The sequence below is a fragment of the Triturus cristatus genome, chromosome 5_2 (assembly GCF_964204655.1).
Source record: "Triturus cristatus chromosome 5_2, aTriCri1.1, whole genome shotgun sequence".
Classification (NCBI taxonomy): domain Eukaryota; kingdom Metazoa; phylum Chordata; class Amphibia; order Caudata; family Salamandridae; genus Triturus; species Triturus cristatus.
The window spans coordinates 333,839,736-333,853,939 of record NC_140588.1 but is presented as its reverse complement, the minus strand read 5'-3'; the positions used below and the strand labels follow the sequence as shown (position 1 = coordinate 333,853,939).

Here is a 14,204-nt window from a genome sequence, read left to right as displayed (position 1 = left end):
ATGTGTAATTTGTGCAGCAATTTTGCATCACATCCTGTATTCCAGAACCTAGAACTGGGAGACTGGAGCAGGAAGAGTACCATTGGTGAAACTGTGTTGGTGGCTGAGGTGAACAAACTTTTTATCACTTTTCGTGACTCATCTTTCCGGGCACATTATAGTCACAAAGCTTTCATGCACAGCAATAAACAGTAAACCAGTGGATCATTCCAGTTTTATTATGTGGTCTTGAAGTAAACAAACTATTGAATTAAAAAGGTAATGCTCAGCAGTCAAGCATTTTGCTAATACTTTATAAACAGATATTTCATATAAAAAACAAACAGAATATGTATTCCAAGTTATTTACACATGTTTGTTTATACACACACACACACACACAATGAACATGTATACGAAAAAAGTAGTCCTGTGGTAAACAGCCTTTAAAGAAGGGGGAAAACTCTGGGACCAATAACAAAGGAATCTACCTCGGAACAGACATACCATCTATATTCCTTGTAATGTTATTTAAAACACACGAAAACAGGATTTAATAATTTATAGGAGATGATGATCCAGCGAAACAGAAACTTCAACAGTTCTGTGACTTATTAAAATGTTGCACACTGTCTGGTACAAATATTCCTCAAAACTACAAAATCTTAACTATGTCCCACCCTGAGCAGTTCCAGGTTATACACGTGCTAATTCCTGCCCTGTGTGATTGTATTGGCTACAGAGAGACAAAAGTTGATACAAATTTGTACAAAGTGCAGCCTTTTTTTTGGCACCACAGATACTCAAATTGAAACAGGGGGTTGCTTGCAATTATGACTCCGAAAACGAAGATGCAAATGGTATTCCAAGACAGGTGAACAGTCGCTTTTAACACCCTCAGAAGAAAACGGACAGAACAAATAAATATCAACAATTAAACATTGTCATAAACATTAGTATTCCTTGGTTTTTAAAAGGATAAAACCGCTGAATGATTTAGATTTCTGGCTCCTATGCTTTTGAAATTGTTGCTTACCCTAAAAAAAAAGTAACCACCAAAAATGGATTCCTGCAGGTTATTTCTCAAAACGTAAATTCGTGTTATTTCCCCGCAAAAATTGAGACCCTCGGTAATGGTAGTTCAAGGGTGAGAAAATAACAGGAATTTTTACGGAGCATTTGTAACCGAGGTCTTAGTCAGAGGGTATATCGAGACCAGCAAAATCAATAAACTGCCAAAGTCGAGAGCTACCTCAGCCTGCACTTCTTCAGAGCTTGCACTACTAAAGGAGTTTTGATAGAGCCAGAAATTAACATCATTGTTGAAAGCATGCCCTGAAGACCACTACTTCTGATGTCACACCGACATATTAAAACAAGGCAGTTACAGGATGCAAACAACAAACTATGCCACCAAATCACAGCTAGTCTTTGGGCACAGATATACTTTCTCCCTGACCGAAAAACACAAAAAAGAAATACTTTCAATTTTGACTCAACCATGAGCATGCCTCTGTAATGTGCTATTACTGTTTGAGAAAGTAATTTGAAGCTAGTCAAATATCCACATTTTCACATAAAATGCAAACCTGCAGCTGCTCAAGTAAAATTGTCCTTCTTGAACATACACTAAGGACATTTTTTTTAACGTTTAGAGTATCAAGTTACTCAACATTAAAAATAGTCAAAACCTAAAAAGAAACCTTTATAAGAACGTCCTAAAGGCCCAGCACCTCCCTGCCATGTTATTTTACTGACATAGGAAAAATAACAGTTTCATGGCTATTAATGTTCTTAAGAATTAATATTTCGTTTGGGGGCTTTCAATGTCAATAACAGACGCCTGCATACTTCCGACCTCTTCATAAATAAGCCCTTTGATTTGCAGCGGCTATTTTAGCAATTAATGTGTTCGTTTCAGGTAACCACCTAATACAGGCTGTGAAGAATCATTGGGCAAACTCTCGAGAGCGTTAAGTTCACAAGATTCCACTTGTTTCCCTTTTCAAATATGGTTAAGTGCCTGTCTAACAATCAATAATAGACTTGGTGCGCTCTCCAAGTTTGAAGGAAAACTCGGATCCACCAGAGAAACTGATGACATTGCAGATTTCATGAAATCAAAATGCTGCTATCTTGCTTGCTTCACGCACACCGCTTAGGTAAGCTCCTGTGACGGTCTGTGGGAAGTGTCTATTTGTAGCCTGTAAAAAAACATAAACAAATATATATGTTACAAGGAAAAAGCAAACAAGAGTTCACTTTTCAAAATAAACTGAACATATGTCAAAGTATTATAACCAAACCTAACCACAACTTCACTTTTACCCTTGTTTTTGTAATTGAATGTGTGTTTTTGGTCATATATACCACATGCACAGTGGCAAGCCACCATAGGCGGCCAACCTCTGCACCTGTGGCAATCTCTAGACTGCAGCACATCGCATTTGGCTGTATGCAGTGGGGATGGCAAGGCTACCTGGCTCGCTACAGGACGTGTGCTGCGGGGGTTGAACACAGAGCCTGTGCCTTACATGCCATGGACCCCTATTTGGGGCCTCCCTACCTGAGAGAGACACCCGTGCATCTACCCCCAAGAGATGGAGCTCGCCCACAACATGCACGGGTATCGCTGGGAGCAAATACAGGGGGTGGGGAGCCCGATTACCATCCGAACACTGATGCACCGATTCCCCCTTGAAGGGCAATGGCCCCTAGTGCTGGGTCTACCAAACTCCGCAACAAATCAGCCACACTAAACAGTTATCCTCTACCTTTTCATTAGTTTTCACTTCTCTCATTCTCTGTTCCTACGCCAGCGCACATTCCTCCAAGTCTTTCAATCATGCATTGTGTGATGGCCCCACATTCGCAATCCACTGGATGGCAGTGCTCTGTTTTGCCAAAAGGAATCCCAACTGAACAAAATGCTTTTTACTGTCCCTTGGGATGGGGACAATTCCCGAAATATACTGGTTTGACTAAGGGCTCCAAGCGGATCCTCCATACGTCCTGCAGTTGAGCAGTAACATCCCTCCAATAGGTCGCCACCTCCGGAAAGTTTCATGCAATTGCAGGAGACTGGCTTTTTATGTAGTGTATCACAATGAATTACACTATGTAGAAAGCCCAGAAAACCCTTATTAGCTTACAAGGTTTAAATTAATAATCCCAAATTCTCTCTTTTTGGTAGTGTGGGCGAGCAGTTTAGGCTTATCAGAGACTAGTTAAACATTTACTGTACACACGGAGTCAATAAATGAGACACACGCTCAAGAAGAAACTTGAGACCAATTTAGAAAAGGTCATCTCACTCAAGATTAAGCACCACGTAGTACTCTCAGGTTCTCCTACCAGCATACGAAAGTTCTTCGATTGAAAGGCCATGCAATAAAGCCTAATGTCTGGCAATGCCAGTTCCCCTTTTTTAAGACATGTTCTGAGTTTTTTTCAAGACAGACGGATCTCCCGGGAAGCCCAAATAAATCTAGAAATCTTTCCTTGGATTTTCGTTATTTCCTCTTTTGGGAAGCTGAGTGGTATACAGTTAACAAGCATTTGCAATGCAATAGGTCTCGCATTGTTAAAACTTTGACCTATTGGCATCGTAAATGACAATGTCTTTTATTATTACAGGTTTCTGAAACCCATAAATGAAATGCATTGTTATTTACAATGTCAATAGCTCAAATGCTCTCAAATGCGAAACCGATTGCATTGCAGAAGCGTGTTTATTTTCTCTCGAGGGCTCCTGCACTTTATCACGCAAGGTGCCAAATGACATCTTCATGATTAAATGAGCAGTAGCAGCCCCAGCCTGCACTGTTTGGACATTCCCACTGCCTGCTGCCGAAAAATGGAAAGAGGCTGCAGAACGCAGTGAAGGTGTAGCGCGCCTGTGTTGAGGCGTATAAATGTTAACAGTTTCCAGCATGGGCGGCCCTTTCACCTCAAACTTCACTCCTTCCACACTGTAATCACCCCGCCTCCAGGAGACACAACGCCCTTTTAAATGAAGTCATTAACCGGACAATGTTCACGTCAAAAGTGAAAGAACAATGTTACAAGTTAATGAATTTGCCATTTCACCAGTGCAATCAAATGTGCACATTTCACGCATATAATACAACTCAGCTATCAAGTTGAATTACATTGAAACAGCAATTATTTGCGAGAACCTGTGTGCGTGCCGTTTATGTTTGTGTCCCCGCCAGGCATCGAATCCAAAGCATGCAGGAATAGGTTTGGAAAGACGCCTAAACATGCGCGACTCCTATCAAAAGACGCCCAACGCTAGGAAAGGTAAGGACAATAAATGCAAGCAGCGGCAGAAAGTAGCAATCGTAAATAAGCTGAAGAAATGCTTCTTCGCGAGCATATGCTGCATTCAAAGGGCATTTATGTGATTCAGTGCCAGTGACTTTGCCGCTTCCGACGCTATGGCGTTTGCAACCAGTGGCACTGCTGTTTGTGATTAGTGGGGGCGGGGTCAGGGGGTGTCATGTGGTGCCGGGGCCACAGCAGTATCAGAGGACATGGAGCGCGTCCGATACAATGAAGTGAAAGCACGGTATGCAGCGTTGTTAACAAGAGAAGCCCGGCGGAGCGTGGCGCGCGTGCTTGGCGGGGGCGGGGGAGCGGACCCTTTGAAGTGCTCCCAAAAAGCTGAGCGTGGCGCGCGCGCTTGGCGGGGGCGGGGGAGCGGACCCTTTGAAGTGCTCCCAAAAGGCGGATTGCATGGCGGCACGATGCGCGTGATTGTGCGCGTGCTAGCAATGCAATCCGCTTTTTGGGAGCACTTTTCAAACCCGCTTTCTATAGTCTCGCTTTGCGATCGCTTACGAGATAGCAAGGTCGAGACCTAAAAAGGTAGGTTAACTTTGGTAAAACTGACATTTTAATCAAATTTACCCTCCCATATATAGACAGTGGTAGATTTTTCCACCTATCCAAATTCCTATCTATTTCCTTCATAACACGCTTCAAGTTTACCAGGGGGATCTCATCAATCTTCTCTTTTCGCCGTAGGGTGCTCGTACAGTTTTTGTACTGCACTGATGAAGTTAGAGCTAAATCCCATTATGTCTAAAACGGCCCACAGAAATGCCCGGCCTACCCGATCAAACGCTTTGGCGGCGTCTATTGTGATCACCGCCAAAGGGATCGATCTTTCGACCTCTAAATCTATTGTTCCTATTAATGTGAGTGTTAGATCTTGTATCTGTCTCTTAGGGACAAATCCTTTCTGACCAGGGTGTATCAGTTGTGTTGCCTCCTTAGCTAATCTCCCCGCCAATATACCAGTGTATATTTTTAGGTCCACATTTAATAAAGATATAGGACGATATGAGTCAGGATTTTTCGGGTCCTTTGAAGGTTTTAGGATTAACATAATGATAGCCTCATTCCAAGAGTTTGGAATTTTCTCCCCCTCCTTATATATAGCATTGAGAAGAGACATTAACTCTGGAACTATCTCTTTTGATAATAACTTATAAACCTCAGCCGAAACTGAGTTGGGGCCTGCCGCCTTACCGTTCTTCATATTCTTTAATTGTTCTCTTATTTCAACCTCCGAAAACGGGGAATTCAACCTATCCCTCCCTTCTGCTGTTACAGCCGGGAGGCCAATGTTACTCAGCCAGCTCTTTAAAGCCTCTGCATCGGGTCTTTCTGACTGTGAATAAAGTTCTGCAAAAAGAGTTATCATTCTTTCCTGTATTAACTCCTCATTATTGAATACATCCCCCTCAGGAGTTATGAGCATCTCTTTAATATGGTTTCTTTCCCTATCTGCCCTCGCCTTCCAAGCTAAGAGAACCCCTGCTTTTTCCCCATATTCAAAGTGTTGCTTAAAACTTGCCTCCCACCATTCCCTGCTCTTATTTCCCAATTTCAGCCTATAGCTCAATCTAGCTTTTTTTACTGCCTCCTTATCGGGATATGTATCTTGCTGCAATGTCCTTTCCAAAATCCCTATCTCCTCCTTCAAATTTTGTAATTCAACTCGTTCCTCTTTGTTCTTATATGCAGCAAGATTTATCAATACCCCTCTGACATAAGCCTTGTAAGTATCCCATACAATGCTTACTGGCGCTGAATTGACATTAATAATAAAGAATTCCACCGTTTTTTCCTTCAAAGTGGAAGCAACTCTAGGATCTAATAAAATTGCTCTCTTCAGGGTCCATCTGCCAGATTTCCTTACAGTGATCCCCCCCAGTGTAATACAGACCATTCTATGGTCCGATATATGCCCTGGAGATATACAGGCGTCCTTTATTTTCCCTGCCCATTCTCTATCAACCAATATGTAATCTAGCCGGGAAAAAGAATGGTACTTCTTACTATGGAAAGTGTAAGCCCTTTTACCCTTCCTTAAATGTCTCCAGGCATACACCATTCCTAACTCTGAAAGCATATGTTTTAGAGCCTGTCTTGTTTTCAGTGCTTGGGCCTGTGCCCCCCTCCTGCTCTTTGATCTGTCTGCTATTGGGTCTAATAATGTATTGAAGTCTCCTCCTATTACTATGGGGATGATTTCTCTACCAACCTCATATGCAGGTCCACTAAATATTGGGGGTCGTCCGTATTTGGGCCGTAGAAACCAACACATATAAACTCTATACCTGAGCATCTAAGCGTGGCCATCACCCATCTTCCGGAATCATCAGTACTAGATGTCATCAATTCCACCCCTGATCCTTTCCTCACAATTATAGCAACTCCTTTTGTATAGTCCAGTTGGTTAGATGAAGCATAGCTTTCTATCCAATTATATTTAGAGAACACCCCTCTACTCTCATCTGCTGTAATATGAGTTTCCTGTATAATATATACTTGGGCTCTTGAAGCGTCTAAGTGTCCCAATACCACCCTCTGTCTTTTTTTTTATCTTAAACCATTCACATTCCATGTTATGATTTTTATTTCATTGGCCCCTCCTGCCATTATTTCCTGTAACGGTACCCCTTGTACCAAAGAATCTTCCGGTTTCTCAACATCCAATCGGACCCATATAAGCTATATGTTATATCAACTCTGTCTAATGAGGACTTATTTTTTATTTTTTCCCACTGCTCCCCACCCTGTGTAACCTGGAACCCCCCCCCCCCCCCCCCCCCCTGGGAACCCTCCCCAAACTTTCAGGCATAAAGCCCTACATTCGAACCGTCGGAAGGAGGTACTCAGTCTAAAAGAAAAAATGAAGTTTTTGTGCCGCCCCATCCCCTCCCCCCTCAACTTCCAAAGTGATGATTATGTGGAGAAGTGTGGCTCAATGATTAGAGCGGCAGACCCTGATGCAGAGTTCTAGCCCGGGACCAGGGTTCAATTCCCCGCCTCGGCGGGTCTTGGGCTCAAAATTCCACGGACCTGATAATTCTCGCCTCGGTGCCATTCCAATCACGGAGTCCCACTCTGCAACTCTGGGCAATAGCTTGCTTAATCTCCACAACGGCCCCCACAACGCTAAGGATGCCTGGCCTCCACCTTGGGGGTGCCCAGGAGTGGATGCCTCACAGGGAAAGCCAGGATGGGTTCCACAGCGGTTTTCGTACAAGCGCATTGAGACCCTTGCGGGTGAGTAGTGCACTATACAAGTATCAATTTACATTTACATTTATGTACCTGTCATATTAGGTGTGTTTTATTTGCATTTAAATGTAAAACTCTGGCCCTGATTTATTTGCCTTTTTAAATTTTTTATTATTCTTTATCCCCTATCATATTATTTTATGCGTATATGAAATCCTAGAAAGAGAAAGAAGAGGAGATATTCTCCAGATTGGCAAGTTTATCAACTCGATGTCTCTCCTCCCCTAATAGCATTTATTAATCTGTCAGCTTCCTCTACTATCCGTATATTGCTCATTTGGTTATTCCACATTACCCTTAACGTGGCAGGGAATTTTAGTTGAGCTTTGGCCCCCAAATTATTCCGCTCACCTATTTTGTTACCCAGCTCCCACTGTTTCTGGGCGGTTGCATGGCATATATCTGATCTAATGATGAACTGGGTATCTCGAACTGCATAGGGGTCATTTTTCAATGCAGATGACAGAATAACATCTTTTACCGTGTAGGAGAGAAAGTTAATGAGAATCTTCCTTGGCTTAAGACGGTGAGGGTACTTCTTAAAGGGGTCTCGATGAACCCTCTGTATTTCTCTATTCAGGTCTATGTCCGGTCTATCCTTCAGGACTGTCTCCGATAGTAATTTTACCATGAATTCTTTAAGATTTGAACCCTCTTCTGCCTCCGGGATATTTAAGATCCTCAAATTATTCCCCCGGGCATGATTTTCTAACTTCTCGAGGTTGTCTCTGAGGCTTGCATTCTCTTTTCTCAGAGTCTCTACTCCCTTTGTATTCTTCAGAATGTCGTTCTTCATAGAGCTGGCTTCCTCTTCAAGGTTACCTGTTGGAATGGCCACTTCATCCAGTTTTTTAGTTAGCGCTGAACATGATGCCTGTATATCTGCCTGATTGGCCTCCAACACCTCGAACCGGCCTCTGAGCTCCTTTTTCAGCTCCATTAATTCATTATTCAAGGACAGGTTTCCTAATTCTGGGGGTTCTGGCAGTCTGCGATCGCACAAAATCGAACTAAGTCGATCTAAGCCCGCATCTCCTTTCCGGCGGTCCGCGACTGTTTACCTCGTGGCCACCATGTTCCCCGCCTTCTCTCCCATTCCTCCACATGCAGGTAAGTTTTGGCAATGGTGGTGTTCCGACTGAACACAAACAAGCCTCTATGCTTGCAACTGGTTCTGGTACCATGGGTATTGGTGCAGGGGGGCTTCTGAGGGTCTCCCAACTTGGCGGGGAGACAAATCTGACTTCTGGGAGCTTCAAAGTTCCTCTTCTGAGGTACTGCTCTCTCGGTGGGTTCTGGGGTTGACATAACGCTCTACCAGGCAGATGCAGTCGGTGCCTGCTGGTGCAGGGAAGTCGCTCTTCACTCAAGGAAGATGTTGCTGGGTCGATAAAGTGCTGGGCAGACCTCCAGGGGTTTGGGGAGGTTGTTCTGCTTCTGGATTTTTTACTAATGACCATCTCTACTCTGACATTAATAATCAATGGTAGGGCGCAGATGTAGTTATTTCTAATGTCTGTAAAATACGCAAACTAATTAGTACAATAGGCCCTATACCAATCTCTATACCTCTCCACGATGACATTACTTAATCAAATGAATGTCAATACTATTTATTCAAGCGATCTGCGTTAGCGCTGCTTCTGTCTTTATTTTAACCTTGAGTGCATTTTCCAGCAGTACTTTCACACTCCATTTCTCCTATTTTGTGACAATTCATTTTTTTCTAACATCATGACGGTAGTCTTTCCTTTCTGACTCTACCCGTCTCCCTGCAAGCTGCAAGACATTTAGCGCCTGCTCACTCGCCATTGACACGTGGAAGTGACAGCTTTATTTAATCAGCTGTTCCCCAGCCTTCCGGTTCGCCCTATTCGAACGGAGGCTTTCATCAAGAGGCGAGGTGAGTCTCTGTCTGGCGCCACATTTATCCTTTTCAAGCAACATTTTATTTTAATGTGAGGCTTTTGCTCTGACTGATTCCCTTTCCCCCGGTTGTATTTGTTTTCTTGACTGAAAGATGTTTTGGAGCCGAGAGGCCCGTTTCCAATAATCAGGTAATTTCCCTTGCCCTGACATGCCACATTAGCAGCTGCTACTTTTCTGTAATTACGCGCTGCCACTGCTCTCTTCTAAATATATTTCCATTCCCTTGACTTTCAGATACTTCTGGACTCAATTCAGTTACCGAGCACCTAGATATTTGCCCCTTTTGGTTTTTTTTTCGCGCATACTTTCATTCGCATTTATGTTTCGAACATAATTGTACTAAGGTGGTGGTAATTCGATCAGTTCTACTAAGTAGTGATCCTGTCTATCCATTGTTACAGACCCTTCCTTTCCTCAGCACAACTTGACATACAAGTTAAAGCTATCAAGAGTCCCTGTGCTTTGTTTGTTTTTATTAATTCATGACACGATTGTTCGGTCCCCACTGACCCTGCACCTTAATCCTTTTAGGTGCCTTGGTCACTCTCTCGCCACAGGAGCCAGCGTGCCCTCCACGCCCCTAGCCTGCGGGCAGAGGCTTTATGGTAATATTAGATTTAAATCCCAGTTTGGAGCAACTTAACTTCGCTCTACACAAATTATGTTTCTAAGGCTATCTTCATGTACTTTTTTAGATCACACTCTCCCCCATCCCCACTCGTTTGTCCTGAAGAAGACCTTGACGTAAGGGATGCAACAACCTACAGTTCCATAGGGTCGAAACGTCGACATTCTACTGTACAAGCCAGCAATCAACAGATATTTCATACTGTGCAACTGTTGTAAACATGGCTTTATATTGTTTCTATTGAAATGGAGATTGATTGGCTCAAGGAATGAGCCACATGTATCTTAAATAACCCATTGTTTTTGATAGGCACTTCTATACTTCAATCACTTCCCTACCCTCACTGAAGCACCAATACCCGACCCTCCCCTCTCCCGTCCCTCACCATGCTCCCGCTTAGGGACAATGTCGCATATAATAATATGTAAATATTTTCATTAAGAGAACATTGCTCAGTGTGAATTAAACACGGAGTATAACAAAATACCCTGTGTTTTATGTTCTGTTTTGAATATTTGTTTTGAATTTGCTTACAGTGTATGGTTGCTTTCTGGGACCATTGCCCCTACGTATTGTCTTGCACCCAGGTCCCAGAGACTAATTTTGGGTATACCCTTCTTAGGTAACAGGGCTTGCCTTAGGGGCGGCACGTCCGCGCTGCGGCCATCTATATATCGGGGAAAGCTCCTCCTGATCAGTTACAAAGCACTAGAATGGCCAGGCACAAGATAGTGTCGCTTTGGCTCTTTGTCCTTCATCTTCCTTCGGGCAGACGCATCTGCGTTCCTGGTGTCAGGGGTCCACCTAAATACTAAATGTAGGGGCATTAAGGGGGTGACCGCTAGTAGCCAATGGGCTACTCACCGCTAGGGTCACTACACCCCATATATGACCACTACCTGTGGGAAGTGGGCATAACCATGTCCCACAGTATCCAATACCACCCCAAAAAAGATGATGGTGGTAACAGTACAGATTTATTAAGACAAGGTGTTTGATACAAAACACTATAGGTTTCAGTAAAGCCATCAAGTAGCTGGGGAACTCGTAATGACCAGTGCCCAATACATATACTTAAGGTGGCTTCCCTGTTCACTTGTACAATCTAGCAATTGAACAAGACAGCACAGGGGCATAACTGCTCATGCAGATATGCCCTCACATGTAAAATAATGCTCCCTTCCTTAGGGCTATAAGAGCTGCTGTAGGGGTGACTGAGATAAATGATAAACAGTGACCAAGGCATGACACACAGTGAGTGAGCCATATTGTGTTTTCATACATAGTTTGCACCATGTCTCACAGCCTTCAATGGAAGCCTGCATGCAATTTGTATTGAAGTCTCATTAGGGTGGCATAATACATGCACAGTCCTTAGAGACCCTCTTTAGTACCCATGCCCTAGGTACCAGAGGTACCATTTACTATAGACTTACAGGGGTGCTAAAGTGTGTGTCAATTGTAACACAATTATACCAGTTTGCCTTATTTTTAGTGAAAGAGCACTGGTGCCTGATTAGCAGGGACCCAGTGCACATCAGTCGAAAAACATCACTACCAGTGGCAAAAAGAGGGGGAACCATGGGGAAAAGGGGCCCTCTCCTACGACCATATGCAGGAAATCCGCCTGTTTTGCCTTGCATTTGGAGCGCTCATCAGGCCTAAGGGGAAGATGAGATGCAATCTGGTAGGTGTAAGATAAATGCGATGAAGCACATAAAATTGCGCCAGTTTGAATCTGGCGTCACTAGACACCTCTCCAACCTGTGCACATGCCTTTTTCAAATGCAAATTTCTTGAAAACTTGAAAACAAATGGAAGGGTTTACAAAAGCACAGACACTTCCTTTAGTAATGTTCTATGTTCATGCCAAATTTGGTCTAATTCCATTCACCTGTTATTTCTGTATTGGAGTGCAAAGAATCCTAAAGGAATTAAAATGGAAAATGTTTCTTTTATGGACCCCCCCCCCCCTCTCTCTGTTTTGGCCGCAACTTGACCGATATGCACAAAATTTGCTATGCCGATTCCAAATCAGATGAACTTTTTTTTCTTGGAGCATTTCATACAAATTTGTCAAACATTGGCACATTCATTAATAAAATGTCTTTTCAGGTGGAAATTGACTTAACTATAACTACACAAACGCTATTGCTGAAATTCAGCATTAATTAATTAAATTCAGATCTCGTTGACTACACTAGGTCATGCATCTGTGGTATAACCACACTGTGTTGAGGTTTCAAAATCACATACAGCAAAGCGGAAGAAACAAGTTTTATTTGAAGGGCCTACACACTGCACTTCTGCATGCTCTGCAGCTGGCAAGAGACTCTGAAAATAGAACTCATTATTAAAGACAATAGTAGGAACACAGAGATAAAAGCAAATCAGAGACAGAGAACTTGATCAGGAAAGGAATGTGAAATGTATACAGATGTGGGACATGTGTGGAATAGGACATACCCGAAGACTAGCAAAACACGGAACAACGGTGAACTATTATAACTACCGCACATCTCCTCTCTTTAACAAAAAACACCCACAGGAAAAAATAAAAGCCATATCACAGTCCTGACATTACAAAATATCAGATGTTCTTGGAAGTTAAATTCTACTTCCAGAGCTTCAAGGACAAATTTCGCTTGCTGTCTCTTCTAGTTCTACTTGATGATTCACTTCTGTATCCCTTGAAGCACTAGATTTTTCCAGAGCATTATGCTTATGCGTTGGAGCTCCTAAGTCCGGAGAGCTCCATAAATAAGCATGCTGACAATCCTCAGTTACCATTGAATTTAACAATACTTCATAAATACCACCTTGTACCACTGTTGAAAAGTGCAGAGGTTTTCCCAAATGCAGACACACTTGAAAATGTAGATCCTCGCTTTCTAACTAAATGTGTTTCCTTCAACCTAGTCTACAAGAAAACTGTCACAATATTCCAAAACTTTACTTGATTAAATCATATCAATTTCCTTGTTCACGTTTTTTGGCCTCTTTGTACACATCTTTACCTAAGAATGGATCACAATTACCACACAACCATTCAGAATTTAAAATAGTTCTCATATTCCTCTCTTTCAGCAAAAAGAATGACAAAAACCCCACGTTATTATGAGCAGTGATATAAGACTTTATTAATTCGTTGATGTGTCCCTGAACACTTAAACAAGTCCTCAAACTGGTTGTACAGCCTCCACCACCAACCTGTTGATCCTCTCAACCAAACCATTGATATTGAAAGCGTACAATGTTGTTTGTTTGTGATTCACCCCTAAATCGTCCAAGAACTTACCAAGCTTCTTAGATACGAGCTGTATGCCATTGTCAGGTCTAATACAGCAGAGAATTCCCCCTTTTGTGAAAAAGCTCCTTTAAAAACTCACTTATAGACTCTGAATTGTGATTTCAGATCCAGTTTAACTCTGCTGACTTTGAGAAATAATCTATTAGCACTACTGCATAGATCTTTCCCCGAGTCCATCCGCCATATGGACCTTACACATCCATTGCTACATTGTGAAGCGGGATCTCTCGAAATTCCAACCACAGTACAGGTACTCTACATCAGTACTTCCCAAACCTTTTAGAACCACAACCTAATTTTTAGGCTGACAAAATGTGACCTACCTAGCTTTTATGGACATGAGGCGGGCGATTTATTTATTTGTCTTGATTTTTTTTTTATATTAAACATATGCTTCAGACATTATGCAGTGGGATACATAGACAAAATGGAGTGTAACATACAGAAGGTTGATGAGCTCCCACTTCTATGTTTTTTATGAAACTACTATAGCACCGTGTGGTAGTGCTCGGTCATTTACAAACAGCACATTTTCCATTCAAATGGCCACTAAATTTGCACAGACATACAGTTTTACTGATAAAACTATATTGCAGACAAATGATAATGTGTGGGAATCTGGTTTCAATGAATATTTTTCATTTGTGCACAACCAAGTAACGTGTAGTCATTGGTTTAAATCTTATTTAAATCTTTGTGCGCATCGCATGTAGAATTAAAAAAAAAATAATAATTTTTACTAGCTGCTGACTGTGTACAGTT

General features: G+C 42.4%; 1 protein-coding gene across 3 annotated transcripts in view; it reads right to left on the bottom strand.

Moving 5' to 3' along the window:
* Positions 1 to 200: 200 nt before the first annotated feature.
* KDM1B (lysine demethylase 1B) overlaps positions 201 to 14,204 on the bottom strand; it is an 821,676-nt gene continuing 807,672 nt past the window's right edge. For all 3 annotated transcript variants that reach the window (XM_085607096.1, XM_085607097.1, XM_085607098.1), the window contains exon 21: positions 201 to 2,183. In XM_085607096.1, coding sequence (XP_085463222.1) covers positions 2,100 to 2,183 — 84 coding nt within the window. In that variant the 3' untranslated portion in view covers positions 201 to 2,099. The remainder of the gene's footprint in view (positions 2,184 to 14,204) is intronic.